This window comes from Triturus cristatus, chromosome 6 (assembly GCF_964204655.1).
Source record: "Triturus cristatus chromosome 6, aTriCri1.1, whole genome shotgun sequence".
In the NCBI taxonomy this organism is placed as follows: domain Eukaryota; kingdom Metazoa; phylum Chordata; class Amphibia; order Caudata; family Salamandridae; genus Triturus; species Triturus cristatus.
Window position 1 is genome coordinate 1,219,396,793 of NC_140589.1, and position 23,802 is coordinate 1,219,420,594.

The window sequence follows — 23,802 nt, forward strand, 5'->3', positions numbered from 1 at the left end:
AAATGGGAACTTCATCCCCAATTTCTCCTTCCATACTTTCAACAATGGGGATTCCCACAAATGGAACGGATGCCACAGTGGACAACTCAAAATGCCCAAGCTTCGCCTCCTGGTTCCTACATTCTATCCATAGGCAATGCCCTATAATAAATTGGTCAGGGATATTTGCCTAGTCTTTTCCTCCTCCCGCTCTCCTAACGTTTTGGGTTCAGAACCTCAGGCAAACAACCCTCACACTGATTCTAGTGGTTCCCACTTGGGCCAGTTAACTGTGGTTCACAACGCTCTTGGAACTATCAGTGGTTCCACATCAAAAGCTGCATCTCAATTCTAACCTTCTCACGCAGAACCATGGAGAAATTAGACCCTCAAACCCCAAGGAGCTCAATCTAGCAATTTGGCTCCTGAAGTCAGTTTGGTTATCTAAACTTGCCACCAGAGTGACCTTTAAGTAAGCAAGAAAGCCTTCTACCAGAGTATGTTGTGCAGCAAAACAGAAAATATTTGTTATACATTGTACCAACAGCAATATTGAGCCACTAGATGCCTCTTTTCGAAATATCATTTACCTTTTGCATCTACAGCATGCTGGTCTTTTGATTGCATCTTGCGGCAATTGCTGCATATTTGCAAAACGGGCAACATCTATCTTTGTTCAAAGTTCCAGTAATTAAAGCTTTTATGGAGGGCCTTAAAAGTGTAATATCCATGATACCTCCTGCACCAGTTTGGAGTCTGAACATTGTGCTTTCACTGCTCATGGGTATACCTATTGAGCCATTATTTGTTAGTTTCTTTCCTGAAAAGTTGCCTTCCTTATTGCAATCACTTCTTTGAGGAGTTAGTAAGCTGCAAGCATTAACTTTAGAAGAACCCTTCTTTCAACTTCATAAAGATAGAGTAGTTCGCACCAACCCAAAATTCCTTCCCATAGTGGTTTCTGCTTTTCATATCAACCAATCAGTTGAGTTACCTGTGTTCTTTCCTCAACCTGATTTGTTAGAAAGTGCTCTTCATACTCTTGATTTCAGAGCATTATTGTATTCTGTTGAAAGGACAAAGGATTTCCGTAGAACAAAACTGTTGTATTTGCTACACCTCACAAAGGCAATCATATCTCTAAATCTGGTATTGCAAGATGGATTGTTAAATGCATTAAACCTGCTATGCTAAAGTAAAAAAAAACTTTATAACTCCTAGAGCATATTCCACTTGTAAAATAGGAGTCTATGGCCTTTTTAGGTAACATCCCTATAGCTGACATTTGTAAGGCAGCAACATGGTCCACACCACACATTTACCAAACACTAATCACTGAAAGGAGTATTCACCTTACCTTGTGACTGGGAAAGACTTCTTTGCAGAAAAACAACTTGCAAACATCCGGACCCAACACTAGATGGCAGGAGTATGCAAAGCGTGTGACTCCAGCTTAGCATGCCAAGAACAGATACTGGATAGGTAACATAAGATAGGTAACATAATCCTCCATTATTGGAATCTTTCATAGATTCACATGCGACCCACCAACCTCCCCAGTGAAGTCTTGCCTTTATATGTGTTGTACAAATGTATGCAGTACATATGTATGCAGTAGTGCTGTGAATTTGAGGCACTGCAGCTTCTCAGGAAGGTTCTAAAGGGATGGTGTCGTGTAATTGTTTTTTTAAGTTTGGACCTTTTTTTATTAAGGACTCTGATATGTTGCTAAACAAAATGGACCTTAGGCCTCTGTTCTATGTCCATTATGACATTACTTATATAAGGTACCCGGGGACTCCCTTCTCGACGATGGGGTGGATTTATTCAAGCATGTGACTATGAAAGATTCCAATATTGGAGAACTACAGTTGCAGATAAGTAAAATATGTTCCTTCTAAGCTCTTTCCCTGCTGACACTAGTCTAAATCTCGGTAAGGGAGACTGAGGTTGATAACCTGAATAGCAAGCACTTTGAATCATTTAGATTAATGTTCAGTTAATTTATTTTGGTCTGCCTGTGTTGGTTGATTTGTTGTACATTTGAAGGGCAGTGGAGCAGAGGAAATTTTATTTGAATACTTGAAGTTTGAATTTTTGGAATGACTAACTGGTGTGCACTGTTCAGATTCAATTATGAATTTTTTTTTTTTGTAGGTGAGTGGAATTCGTGACCTGATACCAGGTTCTGTCATTGATGCCACAATGTTCAGTCCTTGCGGTTATTCAATGAATGGGATGAAATCTGATGTAAGTCAGTTGTTTTGTTTACTGTTTTTCTCATTCTCGCCCATTTTTGTTTTGCAACATTTTGAATAATCCACAATTTTTCCTTAGGGAACTTACTGGACTATTCACATCACGCCAGAGCCAGAATTCTCTTACGTTAGTTTTGAAACTAACGTAGCTCTAAACTCCTATGACGATCTGATTAGTAATGTTGTAGATGTATTCAAGCCAAGAAAATTTGTGACCACCCTCTTTGTCAATAAGGTGAGTTTTTCCCCTTCTAAATTAGCAATTTTAGGTGCATTAAGAGTTGTACGGATTGGCAGGCTGTGATGTTTTCTTCTGTACTCTTGGGTGTCACAATTCTGGAAATTGAATGTGACTTATATTGTCATGCCATAGCTGAGTTTGTCACTCCTGGAGTAAATCTTCACTACGTGGTTTACTACCTGTGAGAAAAATCTTATGTCTTCAAGGAGTAATTTAGCAGTCCAGTCCGTGGTTGGTTAGACCCGCAGCACCTACTAGATGGGTTGGTACTGAACATTTTTTTTTGCAACTGTGCATTGCCCAGTGTGATCCAATAGGAAGTGCCATCAACGGTGTTATCTATACAAGTCTAAATGGCTAGTATTTGCATTTGTGGCTTCAACAGTCCCTTGCAATATCCTTAATGCCCTTGCTTTTGTGCTCTCCAAGCTTTACACACTTGTATCTAGCTTTCAAAACATATGCACAGAACTCCACTTTTCTCCCATAGGCCAATCTACAACCATTCCTCATTCAATATTTTCACCTGTAGGTCGTCAAGAACTAATTGAAATTATCAGCGTTTTTGTGAGATTGTGAGGACTGCGAGTTGCTACATAAATTGTACTTCAACATTGGATCTTTTATATCTTCACATGCTTAAATCTTTCCCACTCAACGGGGAATGAATTATGCTTGTGAATGATACCGATGTTAGAGAACTGGAGTTACAGGCAAGTCTTCATTTTGATGTGCTTGAGGCTGTGGGCCACCAGTTGTAGATTGTGCTATCCACCACTGATTTTGTTCACTAACTCATTACCTCAAAATCTATACTACCTTTACATTGCCGTACTACGGGATCTAATCAGCGAAGCTGGGATGAGTGATCTAGCCACACATCCTGTTGAAAACTAACCCAAAAAGTTATGTACATTTTTTCACTTCATGCACTTTTAGGTCTGCCTTCCAGACTACTTTAGTGTATGTGTGCAATGATGATGAAAGAATTTACCATTATTTGTACTCCCTGCCTGAGTCTGAGAATAACTTTTGTGACTGTACTTTGCACTTGAGTTTTGTTGTTTCGCTGAATTCATTACATGTTCCTATTTTTTGCATTTCATTTGGCATGAACACAATTTATTGGGTAAGATATGCAGGTTTATACTAAATACCTTCTACCGTACGCCTCCCTCAACATAGTCCGGTCTCCTACCTAAGGATATCTGTTTGCACCTGCACTGGTTACATGAGTTAGGGTGTTTTTTGAGTATGCCCCACTGAGACCTCTTAACCTCTGTTTATCGAAGACTGGCATAATCCTATGGATTGTCATTCTCTGTGGGCTTACGTTCGTCATTACTAGTCATACTGACTGAGTGTTCAATGACTAAATGTAAAACATTTTGCAAATTAAAGATTTTGGACTACTGCTAAATGGCAAAATGTACAGTATGACTAGAATACCCTCAATTGTTAAGGGTGTGTAACATGTTCATCTTTTAGTGAGTGACCTGCTCCAATGCTAGTGTCCCATAGTTTGTGCAACCACTTAAAAATTGTTGGTGGCGCTACCTTCTTTTTTGCATGTTGATTTGGTACCAGTGTGCTGCATAACAGGCACAGAACGCAGAAAAATAGTTCCCCGAGGGGGAAGAAACCTGGTCTCCTGTGAGGCAGGCGGAAACATAGACCACGATACTGCCAGTAAAGGATTGAGAGAAGGCACAGACAGAAGCCTGTCGCCAAAAAGCATACACCGCCTTAGACTGACACCATCTACCAAAAAGGAGAATGTCGAGAAGAATACATGCACAGCAATGCTACCTAAAGTGAACTGTGCCAGAATGGGAGTAAGAACTCACACCCAGAAAAACAGCTGGTGGGGAGCCCATCACCAGTGCTACAAATGGGAGTAAGAACCCACACCTCAAGAAACCACTGGGGTGGAGCACAGATCCAGTGGCAGAAAGCCCTAGACAAGAGCCACTCCTTGAAGAACTAAGAAATATGCACAGGGCAGGAACGGACAAACAGGACCCCCTGTCCTGCAAGAAGCAAGGGACCGTAGACCCTGCTAGGGAAGTGGGGTAGGAGGTGAGACACAGCCGGCGGGAACTCCCCTTGAGCAAGAACCCGACAGTGCTTGAGCTTCAAGAAGACTTGGAGCACAACCTGTATGCACCAATACAGCAAGTATTCACATAATACAGAAAAGACTGTTCTGGAAGGGAACAGAGGAACCTGCCCCCCAGGGGCACATGTCCAACTGTAGAAAGGCCAGACAGGCACAGCGATGCTGCAAGAACATGCCAGGAAAGAACAGGCGTGACAAAACCCCCAACAAAACAGCAGGGAAGGACACCCCTACGGAGGTGGGGATGTATTACGGACCAACCATAGACTACCAATTACAAACCCCCCCCCCCCCCCCCCCCCCCCGAGAGAAACCAACCCCATGGATCTCACCAGAGGAGACATCCTACAACAGTAGGAAGAGTCAACTTGCGGCAGAAGTTCCTGGGTAAAGAATAGTGGCAATATAACAGCCAACAAATACCCCACATAGAGTAAGGCACAACCCTACAAAAGAAGGGTCCCTCTTGAGACCAGCTCGTAGGCAGAGGCTCAAAAGAAAGGTAAACACAGCTTAACCAGCTGTACCAGAATAAGGAAATAACATGGCTGAAAAGCCACACAACCCAGAACATCTGTAACCCACAACAGGTAACAAAAGAAAGTGACCGCACAATCACAAAACCAAAAATCCTTCACGAGGATTAAAACCTGGGAAGACAATCAAACCTAGACAGGAGGCGCCTGACCACCGAACCAGCATGGGCGTCAAGAGGGACCCCCATCAAATTGTAAATCTTAGCCGCTCCTAAAAATGCTCTGGGGAAAACGCTATCGCGCAACCACGCATGGTGGCGCATGACAACTGACCTGGCCATAGCACGACCCACAGTCGGTGGTGTCCATGGCAGACCGAATCAAAAATTGTGCCATATCATGGCCATCATGGATTAGGCAGGCCAGATCGGCCCGAGAGCTCTCCGGCAAGGAGGGGCGGAGCTGCTTGACAGTCCCAAAGGGCAAATGTATCCCGAGCAAACACACACGTGTTTAGAGACTGGAGTCCCGAGCTGGCAGATGCAAACACATTGCGGCCACAACTCCAACCACCAAGACTTCCGAGTGGGAGGATGCAACAGAACAGGGGTGGTAGAAAGAGCTACCTGAATCACAAATCCTCCAGCCCCAGGATGGAGGGTCAAACAGGCGGGGTCATCGGGAGTTGGGCGATGGGCGATGTGCCACAGCACGATCCACGGGGTCCCCCGAAGAGGGCCTCACCCACGTCCCAAAAAGGATGTCAAATAATGACTCCGCAAATTGCAACAATGGCTCCAAGTCTTCTGTGCCTTTGTGGAGAAGATCCAGCAAAGGCTCCGAAGGTCTAGAGACTGAGGGTGGCTGCATCCCCCAAAATGTCTGCAGCCCTGCAAACAGCCTTGGCAAACGTCCCACTAGCCTCCGTGGCCCTGCGATGTGGTGACAGCAATTCATCAGTAGGTGACGGACGCAAGCTAATCCGGCCACCTAACAGAGGCTCTACAAAAGGATGAGTAATGCGACTCCCCTGTCTAGGGTTTCGTCACTATGTATATGTGACAGCATTCATGTGTATGTCATAGGTTCTACACGCCACGGGGGTGCTCACATACTAGGTTCTTTTTGTCCTAGTATCAGGCCTTCTTGCTCGCAATTCTCCTTCGGGATGGAGTCCTCTGTGTTCTGGCTTTGCAGTTTATCCCCTCACAGTGGTACCTTTTGGTACGGTTGGCGGCATGCCTACCTACTGAGCTTTTGCTCAATGGTGGCTCTTCTCTCTGTAGGCACTAGACTCTGGGTTCAGCCCTGCCACTGTTGTCACATGTCCTGGGGGTACACATTTGATGTATTTTCTTACACACACGGGCCTCCTGTTGCGGCTCCTGTTCTTGGCCGGACTGTCCCCGGTTTCATTTTGGAATCCACTGTGGTGTATGTTCCGGCGGTATGCTCTACCGTTGTCATGTTTTGCCCCTTTGGGGCTTAGTTCCTCATGGATCATAGGGACCGGTGCTTGGATGCTTCTTTGAAGGAGTCACTGCATTGTTTCTTACGTTGGCACTGATCTTTCTAGTTCTGTATTTCCTGTCTGGGCGAGAGGGGGTCTCACACCGTCCCTCGTCGGATTTTGGTGGCTTTGCTGTCCCATGTTCATGTCCCTTACGGAGTTTCCTGGGTCTAATGTCAGTTGCCCTGGCATTGCGGTTCCCACCGTGTCAGCTTTTTGACCAATATGTTCTCCTGGAACTTTGTGGTTGTTTTGCAGACCCTCCTCCTATGAGGTATGGCTTTGGTATCTATTCTAAGTTAGTCTGCGGCTAGATGTTTTTATCAGATGGAAGTTACTTACCTTCGGTAACTATATATCTGGTAGAGACAGTCTAGCTGCAGATTCCTTAACGCCTGATCTGCCAAGGCCTTTTCATATGGGGTTTTTCCTCCTAGACCTCCCCCCTTTTCTGGTGGCCATGGTCTGCCAGAGGTGTGCTCTCGCACCTCACTCAGGGGTAGGGTGTGTTCTCCTGCGTGGGGCCTTTCGGCCTCCCCTCCGTTCTAGTGTATGGTTGGTGGCGTGTTCTCGCACCTTCCTGTGGCGCGGGTTGTTTGGCTTTCGAGCCCTTTGGCTCTCCACTCCACGTATTTAGGTGGTTAAGGTCCATACTTTTCACTGCCTTCTCGTGTTGCGCCACCGGTGTTCTTCACGCGTGGAGTTATTCTGTTTTTTATTCCCTCCCCACGCCTGTGCCTCCTTTCTATGGCAGTCGGTTGGGTTGGGTTCTTTTTGTTCAATCTCTGGACGGTGTGTAGCGAACTTTCTGGTGGTCGTTCACTTCTAGTCACTTATCTTGCAACATATTGCTTAGATATTGTGGTTCTTTTAATTTCCCTCCTGTGGTGACAAGCTGTGCCTGGCTAGTCATATCTTTTGTGCTGCAGCCGTTACCCCCTTGGGGTGGGGCAGGACTTGGCAGGACTTGGCAATTTGTTGGGCCCTTGCTTGCAGCAAGTGCTCTATGGGCTCCCTTAAGTCCCTCTGAGTACTGGGTGCTTTTTCAACTTCCTATTTCTCATTCCAAATGATTTGACTCTAATTTTCATGTTACTTATCATTTTTGTTTCCACGATTTTGCTCTTTAACACTGTTCCTATGCTATTGCAGTTTTTTGCATGGCTGTGTTGTGGCGCGGAAAAGTTTCCTGTATAAAACTGACGTCTGCACGCCGGGACGGGCTTTTCTGGCTCCATAGACGTCACTTCCGTGGATAACTACAGGACTGAGCCGGGCGACGCCACCTCCCGGCGTGCAGAGGTATTGCTTGCTGGGGAATTTTTTTTTCCGGATCCAGTCTGATGACTGGGGAGATATTCTAAGTTAAGGAATTTGCAGCTAGACTGTCTCTACCAGATATATTGTTACCCAAGTCTTCCTTTTAGCTGCCTTTGTAATAGTATCTATATCTGTAAGTAATTGTCAGATGGGGAGATATTTATAACCAGCAAAACACAGAGCCAGAGGAGCTTTATAGACCAACAGGGGTTAACTCCCCAGTTACGAACCAAAGGCACACAAAAAAACCTGTGTCTGGAGAGTTGGACGAATGCTAATGGTGCCCCTTTTAAGGACGGTTTGCCTCACCCACCCAAAGGTGGCGTGCACCATCATAGGGTAACCTTGCACTATAAACCTAGATGTATTGCAGGCTACAACACCCTCTGAGAGGGAGGTGCTCTGGGGTGTTTTATTTGACAAAGTATACTAAATACCTTAAGTGAAATGGTTGTTGAGTAACACAAAAAAATAAATGTGAGTTGAAACTAGTTCAGGGGTACACATTTAATTTTATTCGGTGATCCCCAGTCCAGTATTAAAATGAAACTAACAGGAGTGGATTAGACCTGTGAGTGCAATATAGGTCTTAGGTTGACATGTTTCAGCCTAGTATCTTCATAAGAGGTGTGGCGTCCTTCAGGACCTCGTATGTGTTACGTGTGTAACGAAAATGCGACACAACTAAAAAAGTTGAAATGGAGAATCGGTGGTTTGAGTGGTACACCACTCAATCCACTGGTGGGATTTGCCTGAGACATGTTTCAATAATCAAACCCAAGTTGTGAGCATTTATTCCAAATGGATCTGGTTCTCAGGAAAATCCAGAAAACCATGAATAGAATTGCTTGTAGGGGACCAATACATCAAAAAACTAAGCATAATCAAGTGGGATGTATTGGCTTACCTGCAAGTCAGGCAACCTACCCCAACTTAACTTTGGCGCAAAACTCAAGATGGCATAGAGTCCTACAAAATTAAGTGAACAAGTGCAAATCAGATAGGATTAATGAATTGGTGCCCGTGGTGAAGTACCAGAAGTCATGCGGAAGATCTGCATCATATTGAGAGTAAGGAATAGTGCTTAGAGTATTGTGGCCTTTGACATGACGATAACATTTCTATCGTAACACCTACAGAAACTGGGGACAGTTAATCATATGCATCTCATATGCCCACAAAATAACCGCAGTGTATATGCGCCCCTAACTTGTACCCTATTCTCAGATGTACAAGAGTGAGAGACTGCAGAGGCAGTCTGCTCGGCGTCCCCATTGTGGGGCCCGATGGACCCGGCCGCAGTGCGCCGATGCATGTTGTATTGTAACCCAGGGTGCGAGGATGCAACCCTGTATGTAGGGAAGGACTAAACGACCCATGGTTCCTTCTTTCAAAATGTGACAAATTGGATGAGTTACCCGCCCCATGTCGTGTAGTCCGTGGGGCGCAGTAAGTTTATAAAGCCTCCTGTGCTCCCACATTCTTGTTTGGCTCGATGTCAGGCGGCATGAATTGCGCCGCGGAAGGTAGTGAATCGTGGCACGCAGCAGAGTTGGTTGTATTTTCCTGAGTGTCGCGCAGAGCGAGTCGTGGAACAAGCCTTGTCTTATTTACGGGCCAAGTGTGTGGCTTGTTGAACTACACATTGATGGGAATTGTAGTTCCTAATTCAATAACTAGTCATGGAGTTTGAAAAAAGTCACTAGGCCACATTTATGGCTCGCTGAACTACAAAATGGGTAGCTCTATAAACAGTAGCCCATCCTATATACTTTAATGACATTTGGATCTCAAGAACACCCATTTATGAGGTACACAAGTTCTCTAAATCATAGGGGTACATGGCTTTTCCGATTTAGAAATGGTGGAATATTGAGTAAGGGCTGAGGTCCAACCATACTTATATAGGCCAAATGTTAGAGCAAAGCATCACTTCGTAATGTGTATATATGTATGCCTGATGTATATATGTGTAGTCTCACTGTGATGTTGTGGTGACAGACGGGTAGCTAGCAAAGGTCTAAGTCCTGGGGGTCGCATAACTAGTTGGCACTCTTCGACTTAAATTAGCATACTGTCATTATGGATCACTCTTTACCTAAACACACGACTTTATATCAAAACAGTAGTTTTGCAAATTAGATTTTCATTTATCCATACCACCCATTCTCAGCAAGAGACTATGCAGATCATGTATTAAAATTTGGAGCACGCACATTAAATGGCACACCCCCGAACAAAAAATGAGTCTGGCACTTGGTGCTTTGCAGCACTTCTAATTTTACTTTAGTCTGATGTTTGACTGTGTTGTTGGTTTATGATAAAATGTTTTGACAAAACGCTTACGACGCAGCATGTGAACTGTTAAATCTTCAAAGTGATTTTTTTCCTTTCTAGAATTGTTTATTGCACCACAAATGATACTTGGTAAACTACTTTTTTTTTGGTTACCCTTTATAGTGGGATACAAGTAACTTCCTTCTGAGCTTTTACGGTCTTAATTCTTGATGCTGGAGTTTGACTTAATCCGTCTACCTAAATGCTTCTATAATTGTCAGGCAATTTCTAATGGTTTAAGGGGGTTCATTTCACTGGATGCTAATATACAGCGTTCCTATCTGTGTGACCGGGTTAGCTATAACTTCCAGATTATGTAAACGGGTGGTTCATTTAAATGCAGAATGATGGTCTAAACTTGTGTCTGATGTGAATAGTACAAACGTGTAAACCATGTCGTCTTTGTTTTTCAGAGCTCCAAATGTCGTACAATGTTTACTTCAGCCCAGAAGATTGAAGGTTTTAAACGTGTTGACCGCCAGTTTGCTCAGTTCAACAATTACAATTTTGTTTTTACCAGTTTTGTCAAAAATCCGCAGCAGAGTTGATTAACAAAAATGAAGAAAAAACGTAAAAAGAAAACCAGTGTAGAAGGTGGTGGTTGCTTTTTAGTTAAGGATGCACAGGGCCACGCTTGCCACATCTGTCACCTTGTAGCTTCAGAAAACCCTAAATGTAACCATAGTGTAATAACGAGTTTGGATTGTATCCATTATATCGAGGAGCTAGGTATCTTGCATGATTGTGCTCTTCTGTGTTTAGGTATTCTGTGCCACTCTTGCAGTGAAATTGAAGTGCATGTAGAGAAATTAAAAATATTCTGGATGCGATTTAACATACTATGTAAAAACAGTTCAATTACAATAATTTGCGGTGTAGTTTTTCTCCAAATGTCGTCCAAAGTTCCTCACAGACAAGGATTTCGGCCTCATTAGTTGACTTCTAATAACCAAGACTGTTTATGAAAGCTTCTGAAATTGTCTATTGTGTAGAAATGCAACTTTCTGGACCATAATCTTAATTGTTCTGTGATTTCTTCTACAAACTGAATTTCAGTTTCCAATAGAATTGGCAGTTTAATCACTGGTTTGCACTTAAGGTTAGATGTTCAGTTTTGTATAAGTTTTAGGTAAATCATTTGCTTCAGCGGGCGGTTTATTTTGTTAATTTTTGTTGATCTTGTTGTGGCATAATTTTTTCACATACTCCTTTCAACCCTTTTTAGGTTTACACGTTTTGTGCAGGAGAAAATAAGCTAAGGCCGGTGTTGGACATAATGTAATAGCCTGGTGATGAATAGAAAAGTAACACAGTTCTTGATATACTGGAATCCACCTAGATCATTCTCCTTGTAATTTCTAAATTAGATACCATTTGTGAGTGGTAAACAATTTGCTGTAAACCTGTTCAACTATCACTTCATTTTATTCCAAGCAGAATCAGTCTTTGTGTCTTGACTAAAACAGTCCTGTGACATTGTTGTGCATGTGACTGCTATGCTGTATTTAACAATGTTGTAACCTCATCTGCTGGAATTATTTTACCGTGATTGGGTGGCATAAAGAATGACTGCAATTTTCTAGGACATCTTGACTGGTCTTTAAGAATACAAGGTTGCAAGTGAAATGTACTCATTGACTGAGTATGGGCTTAACAGCTGCAGTTTTAAAGTTGTATTACTTTACACGGTTAGTAAATTTGCTGGGATGATTCAAGCTCACACCAGCGTTAAGCATTTCTCTAATTGAGAATTCCCCGTCCCAACGTGCTCTCCTTAAGTCATTAATGCAGCAGTTTGTTCCTTCTGTTTGAATGGCTTTTGTGTGCTTAGGAAGCTATGGAATGCATTAGCTTGATTATTAATCAAGCAGTTGGAACAGTGACTTGATGCATGTTACGTTGAGCTCAGAGCTTCATTGATGAGGTTCCTTACCAACTTGATCCATTTATCTAGCCCTTAACATGGGGCGCCAATGTTGTATTTGTGGTGCTTTACTATTATGAGGACCAATATTTAAAATTCTTATAACCTGTCAGATTTTTTATTTGTGGAGTCCAAAATAACTGAGAAAAGATCCATAACTACAGAATTAAACATTGCACGTTGCCTGCCTCTGTGGAGGATGAAAGCTACACAATGTTAGTTTCTCTAGGTTTGGAAGAGGGAAGCTTTGGTGTCATAATTTTCTCTCTAGAATGTAAACTTTGATCGGTTAAAGCAAAATGTACTGAAAATATGTACCACAAGCCTATTGCTTCAATAAAGGTTTGCCTAAATCTGTTTGGTGCATGTTTATCTTAATTACCCAAGGCATCAAGCCTATTTTTCGGTGATGGAATGATAGTCTTATAACCGTTTGGACCACAGACTTCTAAACATCATTTAAAAATAGAAACTTTGCACAAGCAGTTTTAGAATAAAAAATAAACACTGCATTTTAACGTAAATTAGCATTAGCCTGCTCAGGGATAATGTGCTGCCACGTCAGAGCTGCTAGCCCTATTGCACCCAAACCTTCCTGCTCCAGCCAGAGAACAGTGGCCCTCATCCTTGGTGTTTTGTCCGTAGAGTTGTAACCGCTAGTTTTGATAATTTTACTGCACATGCTTGTTTTTCTGGTTTTGCAAAACTTTTAGATCTTCATGGTGCTACATTGTTTAAAAACTGAAAGGAACGTGGCTACTTTTATGTGTGGTAGGGCCTCCATGATGATTGTATTCACTCACTTTTGGGCAGTGAAGTATATAAAACATTGGGAAAGAGGACTGGGCGTTTATTTTTTGGCCAGGACCATTTTTAGCCTCCTTCACATTTTCAACAGGAGTAGGTCTCTGGAATTTCTCTACATGATTTGAAGGCAAGGAGAACTCCCCTTAAGAACCACGCCTGGCTTTGAGTTGGCAGTTAGCTGCCCTCTGTTAGCCATGTGACAACATTAATTGCATCGTTAATATTAAGGTGTTGGCACTTCCAAATTTATCTTGAGTGACTTTGAAATTTTTGCCAAATTTTGTTCAATCTGCATTTGAACTCCTACAATACTGGTGGAGCCATGGATTCAGAGTTAACATTGAGAAAATAACTGCAGTGCTACAGCCTACATTTTCCAGACTCCTACTCCAACAAATTAATCCCCCTTAACACAAACCTTGCCTGCCTTAGCTTCTAAGTTGTTTGCCTAAGCTGTGTACTCAAACGCCAGATAGAGAATAATTTTCTCTAGCAAGAGAACAAGCATTGCCTACGGAATTGCTATTGGCTTCGATTTTTAGCCATGTTGTACAGAAGCTTGGCTGCAATGCAGCGTTGAGTTAGTCAGTGCTGGCTGCATCAAAGCACTTTTCTAAGAGGAGCAGTGGTCTATTTTCTTAATGAGATTGTTCTGTTTTCGCAGAAAGTTTAATTATCTTGCACCCAAACTGAAGTTTGCTGTGTTGGGCCTCACTCGACATCGCCAGAAAGGACATGCAGAGCAGGGACCGCAACTGTCTGCATTTTTGTAGCATCTTGTAACCATTTGTGTGAAGTTTGGGCACTGATTCTGGTGGGATTGGAAGGGGCAAGCAAAAAAGGCTCTGGTGGTCGGGGCAAGCAACGAGGGAGGGGTGGGACTTGCCAAGTAGCAACGCAGGAGATGGTGTGGCGCAGGGCAGCCAACATGGTAGAGGGAGGGAGTGCAAGTAATGGGGGGGGGCAGTACTTTTGAAAGCAGTGGAAGGGACACTGGGAAAGGGTTAGCAATACTTGGGCAATGCTCCAAGGGATGGACAGACGCATGACGAGGAAGTTAACCTGACCCTTGCTGACCAAAGAGCAGCAAGTAAATGTGCGACCGTGAAACCAACCAATGGTAAGCAACTGGTGAACTCTAAGCACCCTATAAGTTATCAAAATGTCAAGCAAGCGAAGGCTCATGTGCTGTCTCAGCGGAGATGTAGTATAGGATGTAGTTGAAGGGGGTATCTAAGTTTCAGCGGAGAAGGTGCCCACCAATTATACTCAACTGCATGAAACCACTAACGGTGCCCCCAAAACATTAGGGGTGATAGGACGAAGGCAGTGTTTATGGAAGGGGCGGGAATATGTTCTGCCTGAGGGGAAAGTTACCACGTACCTTTTACCGCACAGGTAGTTTGTACCTTTACCATATGGTTTTTTAAATAACGTATGCTCATTTAAAGTGATTTTAGTGTTTAGGGATGGGCAGAGGTAAGAACGTCAGAGTCCAGGGGGGAGTAGGGGTAAATGGAGGTGAAAGTGATTTTAGGGTTATGTAAAGGTAGAGATGAGGGGAATTTAGAGTTCAGTTGGGTAGATGTTAAGGAGGGTTAGAGTGACTGGATGGCTCAGGTAGATGGAAGTAGAGGTAGTTGAGGGTAACTTGAGACCTGAGGTAAGTAGAGGGAGGTGAAGGTGACTTGATGGCTGGGCGGATAGTGGCAAAAGGAGGTGAACATGATTTGAGGGCTTAGGGGTGGGTAGAAATAACGTTGGTGAGGGTGACAGTTATGGGTTGTGGGAAAATTGAAGGTATTGGGGTGGGTAGAGGTAAAGGGAGGTGAGTGATAATGGAGGGCTCTGGTGGGTAAAGGATGGTGACCTGAGAGCTCTGATGGGTTAAGGTATAGGTGAGGGTGACAGCTCTGGGGTGGGTATAGGTAATGGGTTGCGAGTGTGATGTTAGGGTGGGTAGAGAGGTAAGTTAAGAGGCCAGACTTACACTTTTTGAAATCACTGCATTGGCATAAAGCAACCTCTAAACTAGGAGGTAACCAACAAATCGGTAAGTAAATGTGACACAATGGCAAACTTTAATTCCCCAAAACATACTCTATGGCAGTCTTAAGGGAATAAAGTAGATTTACAGCTTCATCAATAAAAGCGGCCGAAATTAATGTTGGGGAATTGGTCTGTTTTGTTGTTGCTAGTTTGTGTTCTGCTCTTGAAAATACACTGGTAAGTGTGATCTTCAACTCTGGTGGTTTCCAGTTGTCTCGCAACCAAAAACACAAATACCACAATCCGAGTGCAAGTAGTGCGTAAACACTAATCACGAAACCATTCCGTACTTGGTCCATGCTCCAGGGAAGAGATGAAAATAAACACAATACAAAGTGTAGTAGACATTCTCAGCAATGAAGAGGAAGAAGATACAATACAGGGAAAACCAGCCAATAGCTAGTAAAGGTTGGGCTAAAAGCCCGCTTTAAGAGGGTGTTTTTTTGTTGATAGTATAAACTGGCGCATGTGCGGTCTCAGGCGAGATCTACAAAGAATTCTATCTAAGATTGTGTAATGCCATTTCCTTTTTTCCTGAGGCAATCTGTGGTTGCTGTGTAGTATCTGAATTTGATTATCACTTGAGAGCCAGAGCAACCAGTAAGTTCGCACTCCTGTTAGATAGCCAGTTATTTCCTTTGGATATTTGACTTTCTTGGACTCCAGAATTAGACAAGCTGAGCAGTCAGTGCTTACTGTACAAAGTGGTTATAAATATCTGTTCTATAGCTGCCTTTTTTTTAGGCATGACAAATAACTGGTGTTAATGTGACCCAATGTAGTGGTGGTCATTTTATTGACCTCAAAAGGTTGGAAGACTTAGTTTGGCCGTACCAGTTTTGTAACTCTTACGCATAGCACAGTTTGTCACTGGTAAATGTTTAACTCACAAACATCTGACTGGTAGGGGCCTGCAAGCTCGAGATGCAGGGCAGTAAATCACATGCAAATGCAGTGTTAAACTGGTGGTTTGACCTCAAACAAAACTGCAGCTTAGTAAGAGATGACCACCTAAACGTGTGGACAACATTTACAAGCTATCCCTTGATTATTCCGTAACCCTGAGCCCCAAGGACAGTGTTGTATTATCGGGCATAGTTTGGCTATTTTCAGAAGTCTTAAGGACTTGTGTTTTGTGAACTGTACCAAGTACTGGGAGAAGGGCATTGAAGTGCCAGTTTACTCTGTAGCTATATTCCAGTGTCTGAGTGCAGGCTCGACAACTTGTAGGTTTGACTCCCTGCTGTTTCTAGTTAACGGCAAACTTTTGATTAAAAAAAAAAACGCTAACAAAAATAGTCCCAATCAAGTAAAAAAAAAAATGAGCTTAGTATGTCGCAGCTTCTCATTTTTTTTAACACTTTTATTGATGTACATGTGCAAGTGTTCTACATAGTATTGAGTACCATAAACCGTGTAACATGAGAAAAGGGTGGAACAAAGGACAAGCCAGGTCGTTTCCGAAGTGGACTATTAGTAAGCACCTAAATATTCTGGGTACAAGAAAACATTGAACTGCTCTCCTGTCTAACCCTGGCCCCAACCCTACCCTGTAGCACAAACTGCCCTGCAGAAGAAACGGGACATGCCATACTACTCAAACAAAGCTCTGGGACAGCCACACCATTCTCACTTAGAAGCCCAGCCGTTTCATATACAACTGAACCCACCCAAAACCCAGTGGGTAAATTGTGAGCAATAAAATCCTTGAAGAGCCCTCTTGGCGGGTGAGTGTCATCCCAAATTTTAAGGTGAGGTGCCAAGCTATTAAACTTCAAAGGGACCCCCCCTCCCCGGTCACAGGTCAGGTAACCCCCAACCAGGCGTTTTTGTTCCCACAGTCAAGCTGCAATTCCAGTGGGTAGGGAGCTGCCCACCGAACTGGTTTGAATTGGCTTTAAGTGAACTCAAAGGAGTGGTTGCTTTTTTTCCTGGCCACACCTCTGGGGTGGGCACAAAGGCTCTGCTCAAAGGGAGGAGGGTTGCACTATTTTGGATTTAGGCAGAGATGGGTACTGTGGGGTGGTTTTCCATAGTGCTCACAGGAAGTGATACAAAATTGGATTGGGGAACCCCTGTTAACTTTTATACCATTGGTTAGGGACTAGCCACCTGAACCTACAAGCTGGTACCAAATAGAAATGTGAAATTACCAGTACTCTGCTCAGAACACAATTGGACCTGAGGAAGACCAGAAAAGGACTGTTCCAATAGTGTATTCCAGGCTTGTGCTATATGATACTTGTGGAGACTAGTTTGCTCCTCTTTATCCAACAGTAATTTTTGTGTGGCCCTACAGAATCAATGACTGGGACCAAGCCGCAATGGAGGGGGCGGAGGACTGTTGCCACCTCAGTGTCCATGCGCTTGGCTAAAATGAGTAATAGCAGGCTGGTCAAGAGATGGCCGAGGCAAAATGCAAAGAAGCAGGCTTGGGAAGTCTGGAATGACAAAGCCAGTCGTGGTCGTCAGAATATTGAGTCTGGCCCAGTACTGTCACAGAGGGGCAAGCCCATAGCATGTGATGGAGCTCCACCCTAAGCAATGCACATTGGCGACAAGTCTGCCCTGAGTTTGGAGAAAATCTTAGAGCCTAGCCAGTGAAAGATTGGTCCTATTGACTAATAAACTGTATATACTGGAAGAGTCCCCATGGACAAGTATCTTTCTCCAATTGGAGTCAGGGAAGGCAGAGATGAGATCCCTCTCCCAGGCTGTCCGGAGCACCACATGCACCTGGTCCCACTGTTGCAGGAAGGCTCTGTAGAGCCATCAAATAAGTTTGCCCCTTGCACCTGCCGTGTGGAGGGTTCAGAAAACTGGGTGCAACGCCACCACATCCTGGATGCAAACCCACCGCAAGTCATGAATTGCCCAGGCGTGAGGCCACACAGACACTAAGGTAGCAAAGGTCACCAGCTCCCCATTCTGGAAGAGATCCCCCACCATGGAGATTCGTGCCAAGTCTGTGACTGAGCATTAACAGACCCATGGCCATTGAAAGGCCTACCAAAGGACTAGTCTGAGTAAAAGGGATGTGTCCTGTCTGCTTACCCACCCTAGTTAAACACGCCTTGGCTATTCGAAACAAGCCCATTGGAGAAACCCTAGCTTGTGCAGAAGGGTGAAGAGCATAATGCAACAGGCCATACCTGCAGTACCTATTAGCCCTGTCTCATGAAGAGAGCTGCCAGCTATCGGACCATTCATTGCAGCTCAGCCACCAAATAACATTAAATATCCAGGAGCGCAAACCCCCTGACCTCCACTGGCAGTCGCAGCGTGGTAAGTGCAACACAGCAGCTGCCAACAGCAAAGTCAGCAGAGAATTAGGTTGATGAAAAAAAGAACAGAATGAAAAAAGGAAGGTAAACAAAGTAATAAAGAAGGCGCAGCAGTACCACCCTCATTGTCAAGGCCTCCTTCCCATTCTCCAGGTAGCATAATGTTGTATCTTCGAATGACTGATCTGAAAGAAACACATTAGTTAGATTCCTCACCTTGGAATATCCCCAGGCGTCAGACTGGATCCGGAAGATTTTTGTAGCAATACCCCTTGCGCGTCGCTAGGCGTCGTCTGCGGCTCCGCGTCCGTCGTTGGCGTCGTGCGCTGGAATGATGTAGTCTGAGTACTTAGACGCTGCCCTCGCGCACTGACGTCAGTTCTTCTTTTTTCCGCGCCAGTAAGCGCTGATCCGGGAGAGCTACCCCTTTAGTCGATTTTTGACTAACTTTTTCGACTTTTTGGTCACTTCTCGACTCTGGTGCCGGTAGGATGCCTGGTTTCAAGGCCTGCGACGACTGTCACCGACTGATCACCGCCGGTGCCTGTACTGCTTGGGCCTCGACCACGACGCGGAGTCGTGCTCCGACCGTATGGCCCTGACCTCGAAAGCTAGGCGGGAGCGGTCCCGCAAGCTTCTCGAGCTTCGCCACTCGGCTCCGTGCCCCTCTCAATCCCGGTCCAGGAGGAGGTCCAAGGATCGGTCGCGGAGCCGCACTCTACATCATCGCTCGTCTGGCTCGAAGTCTTCGGGTAAGTTGAAGCGCTCTAAGAAGTCCAAGAGGCGACACCGCTCTTCGGACTCCCCTTGCCGGTCGCCCGACTCAGCCGAGGGTCCGGGCGGTTCCACCCCTGCGGCTCCGCTGGAGCCGCGCAAATCCCCATACCCGCCGGTCCCTGAGATTGACGCGACGCCGACGGAGGTCAGTGCCTTCCTCTCAGCCATGAGGAGCCTGGCCCCGCCGTCGACTCATGCTGGCACGCCTTCGGGCCCCGCGGACTCGACTGGGCGACCTTAAATGCCGGCGGCTCCGGCACCGTTGGAGGCTCCGGCCTGACGCCGCAGGTCCCCGAGCCTGTGCCCCCGTCGACGCCGGTCGACCTCGTCACGCCTCCTCCTCCGCCGGCGCTGACACCAGTACCACCCCCGACTCCGGTCGACGTCTATCCCCAGTTCAGCCCCTGTCCGGTCCCGACGCCGATGGCGCCGCATCCGGGGCCGCTAGAGACACACATTGTCTACCGACCGGCTCCGATCACTCCTCCTGTTAACCAGGAATCGGATGACTGGGGCGACTGGGAGGGGTCTGAGGACCCTATGGCCCTTCATCTGCCCAGTCCTGAGAAAGTTGCCCTTGAACTGGGGGAGGCCAGTGGATTGGATACCTCACCGGACACTGGATTCATATCTCCTCCGACTGTGGCTTCGGAGGAGGGTGCAGCTTTTTCTGTGGTGCTGCGCAAGGCGGCCGCGGCCCTTGGGCTTGAGCTGCCTGCCGTGGCTGTGAGGACTAACATCCTCACTGAGGTGCTTCAGTCTGCCGCATGCTCCACTGAGCCTCTGCTGCCATTCAATGAGGCCCTCACTGGCGTTCTGCAGGGCACCTGGTCCAAGCCCTCCACAGTCCCTCCTGTGGATAGGAACGTTGCCAGGCGCCACCGCCCTGCTCCGGGTGACCCCAGTTTTCTGTCCCAACACCCCACCCCCGAGAGTCTGGTTATCCAGGCCTCTACCTCCCAATCCTCCTTCCCATCCGCTCCTCCGGACCGGGATTCCAAGAGACTGGAACAGTTTGGTAAGAAGCTGTTCTCCTCTCTGTTTGGGCCTGCGGTCTTTGAACGCCGCCTGTCTCTTGGACCGTTATTCCCACTCTCTGTGGGATACGGTGGAGGACGTGCTGCCCCTGTGCCCGGAGGAGGCCCGGGCACAGCTTTCCTTAGCTCTGGCCGATGGGAGAGATGCAGCGCGCCATGCAATCCGATGTGGACTCGACACTACTCGCCTCCACATCAACTTGTTGGAGCTGAGAGCGATCCGACTTGCACTGAAAGCCGTCCTTCCCTCTGTCCGGGGAAGTGTCGTGCAGGTGTTCACGGACAACACCACCACCATGTGGTATTGCAACAAACAGGGCGGGGTGGGGTCGTGGACCCTTTGTCAGGAGGCTCTGCGCCTCTGGACGTGGCTGGAACACCAGGGCGTCACCCTAGTGGTTCAACATCTGGCGGGCTCTCTGAACGCCAGAGCAGACGAACTCAGCCACCGGTGCATGATGGATCACGAATGGCGTCTGAACTCCGAAGTGGCGCAAGGTCTCTTTCAGCAGTGGGGAGAGCCTTGGTTAGATCTATTCGCCACCAAAGAGAACGCGCAATGTCAGCAGTTCTGCGCGTTGGAATTTCCAAGGCGGCCCTCGCTCGGCGACGCTTTTCGTCACGAGTGGAGTTGCGGTCTGTTGTACGCCTTTCCGCCTCACTTCTGCCCAGTGCTGAAGAAGATCAGGCACGACCGGGCCCAAGTCATCTTGGTGGCTCCGGATTGGGCACGAAGGTACTGGTATCCCGAGCTACTCAGTATGTTGACCGATCCGCCGATACGTCTGCCCCTTCGGGAGGATCTTCTGTCGCAGCAGCAGGGGATGGTCCTCCACCTCCATGCGTGGAGATTGAGCGGCGGCAGTTGATGCCATTTGACTTGCCTCCTGAAGTCTGTGATATCATTCTGGCAGCCAGGCGTCCCTCCACAAAGACGGTATACGCCTGCCGGTGGAACAAATTTGTGGCATGGTGCACAGCAAAGGCTGTGGATCCCCTTTCCGCCCCTCTTTCTGAGGTTCTCCTCTTTCTTCTTTCTTTGGTCCGGCAGGGCTCTGCCCTGGGCACCTTGAAAGGTTATCTTGCTGCCATCTCTGCCTTCTTACGGCTTCCTGATCAGCCCTCTCTTTTCAAGTCCCCTGTAGTGTCACGCTTTCTTAAAAGCATTACTCACACGTTCCCTCCTGTCCCTTTCGTAATGCCTCAGTGGGACTTGAATCTTGTCTTAACATTTCTGATGTGCGCTCCCTTTGAGCCTCTTCACAATTGTCCTCTTCGTCTTCTGACGCTTAAGACTGCTTTCCTGGTAGCCATCACCTCGGCTAGACGGGTGAGTGAGCTCCAGGCTCTGTCGTCCAAGCCTCCTTTTCTATCTGTTCATCCGGACAAGGTTGTCCTTCTGCCTCGTCCTTCCTTTCTACCGAAAGTGGTGACCCCCTTTCATCTTTGGCAATCTGTCACCTTGCCCACCTTCTTTTCACCTCCGCATCCTTCCAAAGAGGAAGAGCGGCTCCACCGTCTGGACCCAAAACGTGCGCTCTCCTTTTATTTGGATCGCACGAAGCAGTTCCGGGTTGACTACCAGCTTTTCGTTGGCTACGTGGGTGCTAAGAAGGGAAAAGCTGTGCACAAACGGACCATCTCCCGGTGGGTCGTTTTGTGTATAAAAATCTGTTATTCCTTGTCAAAAAAGGACCCTCCTATTGGGCTGCGAGCCCATTCTACTCGGGCCATGGCGGATACTACTGCTTTGGGACGGGGAGTCCCTTTGCAGGACATCTGTCAGGCGGCGACGTGGGCTTCGCTGCACACATTTGCCAGGCACTATTGCCTAGACAGCCAAGTCCGGAGGGATGGCTTCTTTGGCCGTTCTGTCCTCCAGGACTTTCTGGTGTGATCTTGGTTCGCAGACCCACCACCGGGGTTGTTATTGCTTGGGTATCTATTCTAAGGTGAGGAATCTAACGTGTTTCTTTCAGATGAACAAGTTACTTACCTTCGGTAATGATGTATCTGTAAGAAACGTTAGTTGGATTCCTCACCGACCCACCCATCCTCCCCGTTCTGCGAACCGACATCTAGGGTTAAGGCTATCCTTTTCAGGACCCTAGATTTTTTTGGCACCAGTGTCTGTCTCTTGCATGGCTCTGCGTTCCTGGCGCGGAAAGCTATGTACAAGAACTGACGTCAGCGCGCGAGGGCGGCGTCTAAGTACTCCGTCATTCCGGCGCACGACGCCAACGACGGACGCGGAGCCGCAGACGACTCCTAGCAACGCGCAAGGGGTATTGCTACAAAAATCTTCCGGATCCAGTCTGACGCCTGGGGATATTCTAAGGTTAGGAATCTTTAACTATTTTTTCTTACAGATACATCGTTACCGAAGGTAAGTAACTTGTTCTACAATGCCCATTCACGTCCCCTTTGACCTACTAAGCCTTCCGAGGCCCTGTCGTTAAGGTGTTCTGGAAAAGAGAGGGGAGGGTCCACAAAGAGCCAACAAGGCTAAAGTCATCAGAGTTGCCACCCCTAGAGCCAGAACACTGGGGCTATAGGGGCATGAGCAGTCTCGGTTCAACAGTAGCCAGGTCAAGGGCTTCCCCTTCAGAGCAGATTAAGAACTAGGACAGTTTGAAATGCAGCCTTAGCATGACCTCCAATCCAGAGCAGAATGCACCTGGGCCAGGCAAGTGGGACCTGGGACCTGAGACCCGCTGCGGTGATGGGTCAAGTTCACCTGTCTGCCCCAAGTGTTTTTGGCACACAGATCCTGCCAAAATGTAGGATTAGGTAGTCCTGACACTCCATTTTTAATAGGTGAGTCTACTTGTCTGATTAAAAATGTGGGCCCACCTTACATGATCTATGATGGCTTTCAGAAAAAGGTCAACATATTTCTTGCCACTGGATAGTCAATGATTATCAGTTGGCAATTCATCAGGATAAAAATGTCTTAATCTACAGTGGTTGGAATCTAGTTATATCAAAGGATATCCAATCACAAATGACCTAGATGTGGTGAGGTATTTGATACCTTGACCCAATTAGGGCAGCAATTTTGCTGCGTGAATCTTTCTGGATTCACTATGCTGTGCATTATTCCGCGATCTGGTGGTTGTGTCTGGATTCGTAGTCTTTTGTCTTTTTTTTTTTTTTGTAGCCCAGGTGGGCGTCGACGTCTCACCATTTGGTGCACCTCTCGTGACGTCCTGCTTCCTGCGGAAGTCCCACCTTGGGGTGCCATCTTCAGATTATTTTTTCCGCCGTTGGGTCTGGATCGATACCGTGAAGCTCCAGAGTTTTTTGGCAAAGAAAGCAGAAAAAGCACGAGTTTCATCGAAGAGAAGTTGAGGAAGACTACCGAAAGGAAGAGCAACAAGCCGGGACGACGAAGGAGGAGAACCTCCAACTTCGACGTCCAACGGAGAATGCGCACTCAGGGACACTGAGCGCAGGAATGGACAAAACACCTTTTAAATTCTGCCGTTACTGCCACCACAAATGCGTGCAGAAGGACCAACATCCGGTCTGCAACCTTTGCCTGCCAGTTGACCACGAGAGCAAGGACTGCAACGCCTGTTCGGCCTTCACACCGAAGACGCTCCGGGTGAGAGACAGAGAGCCAACTACAACATGGAGGGCAAGGGAAAGGCCCCAACACTGTACGAACTGGGCCTCTCCACC

At 46.4% G+C, this 23,802-nt stretch overlaps 1 protein-coding gene across 2 annotated transcripts in view; it reads left to right on the forward strand.

The window, feature by feature from the left end:
- AMD1 (adenosylmethionine decarboxylase 1) overlaps nucleotides 1-12,521 on the forward strand; it is an 83,564-nt gene extending 71,043 nt beyond the window's left edge. The window contains exons 7-9 of one of the 2 annotated variants that reach the window (XM_085612132.1): nucleotides 2,137-2,229; nucleotides 2,317-2,472; nucleotides 10,654-12,521. In XM_085612132.1, the coding sequence (XP_085468258.1) occupies nucleotides 2,137-2,229; nucleotides 2,317-2,472; nucleotides 10,654-10,788 (384 nt within the window). In that variant the 3' untranslated portion in view covers nucleotides 10,789-12,521. The remainder of the gene's footprint in view (nucleotides 1-2,136; nucleotides 2,230-2,316; nucleotides 2,473-10,653) is intronic. The other variant, XM_085612133.1, reaches the window with a different exon arrangement.
- Nucleotides 12,522-23,802: the final 11,281 nt, after the last annotated feature.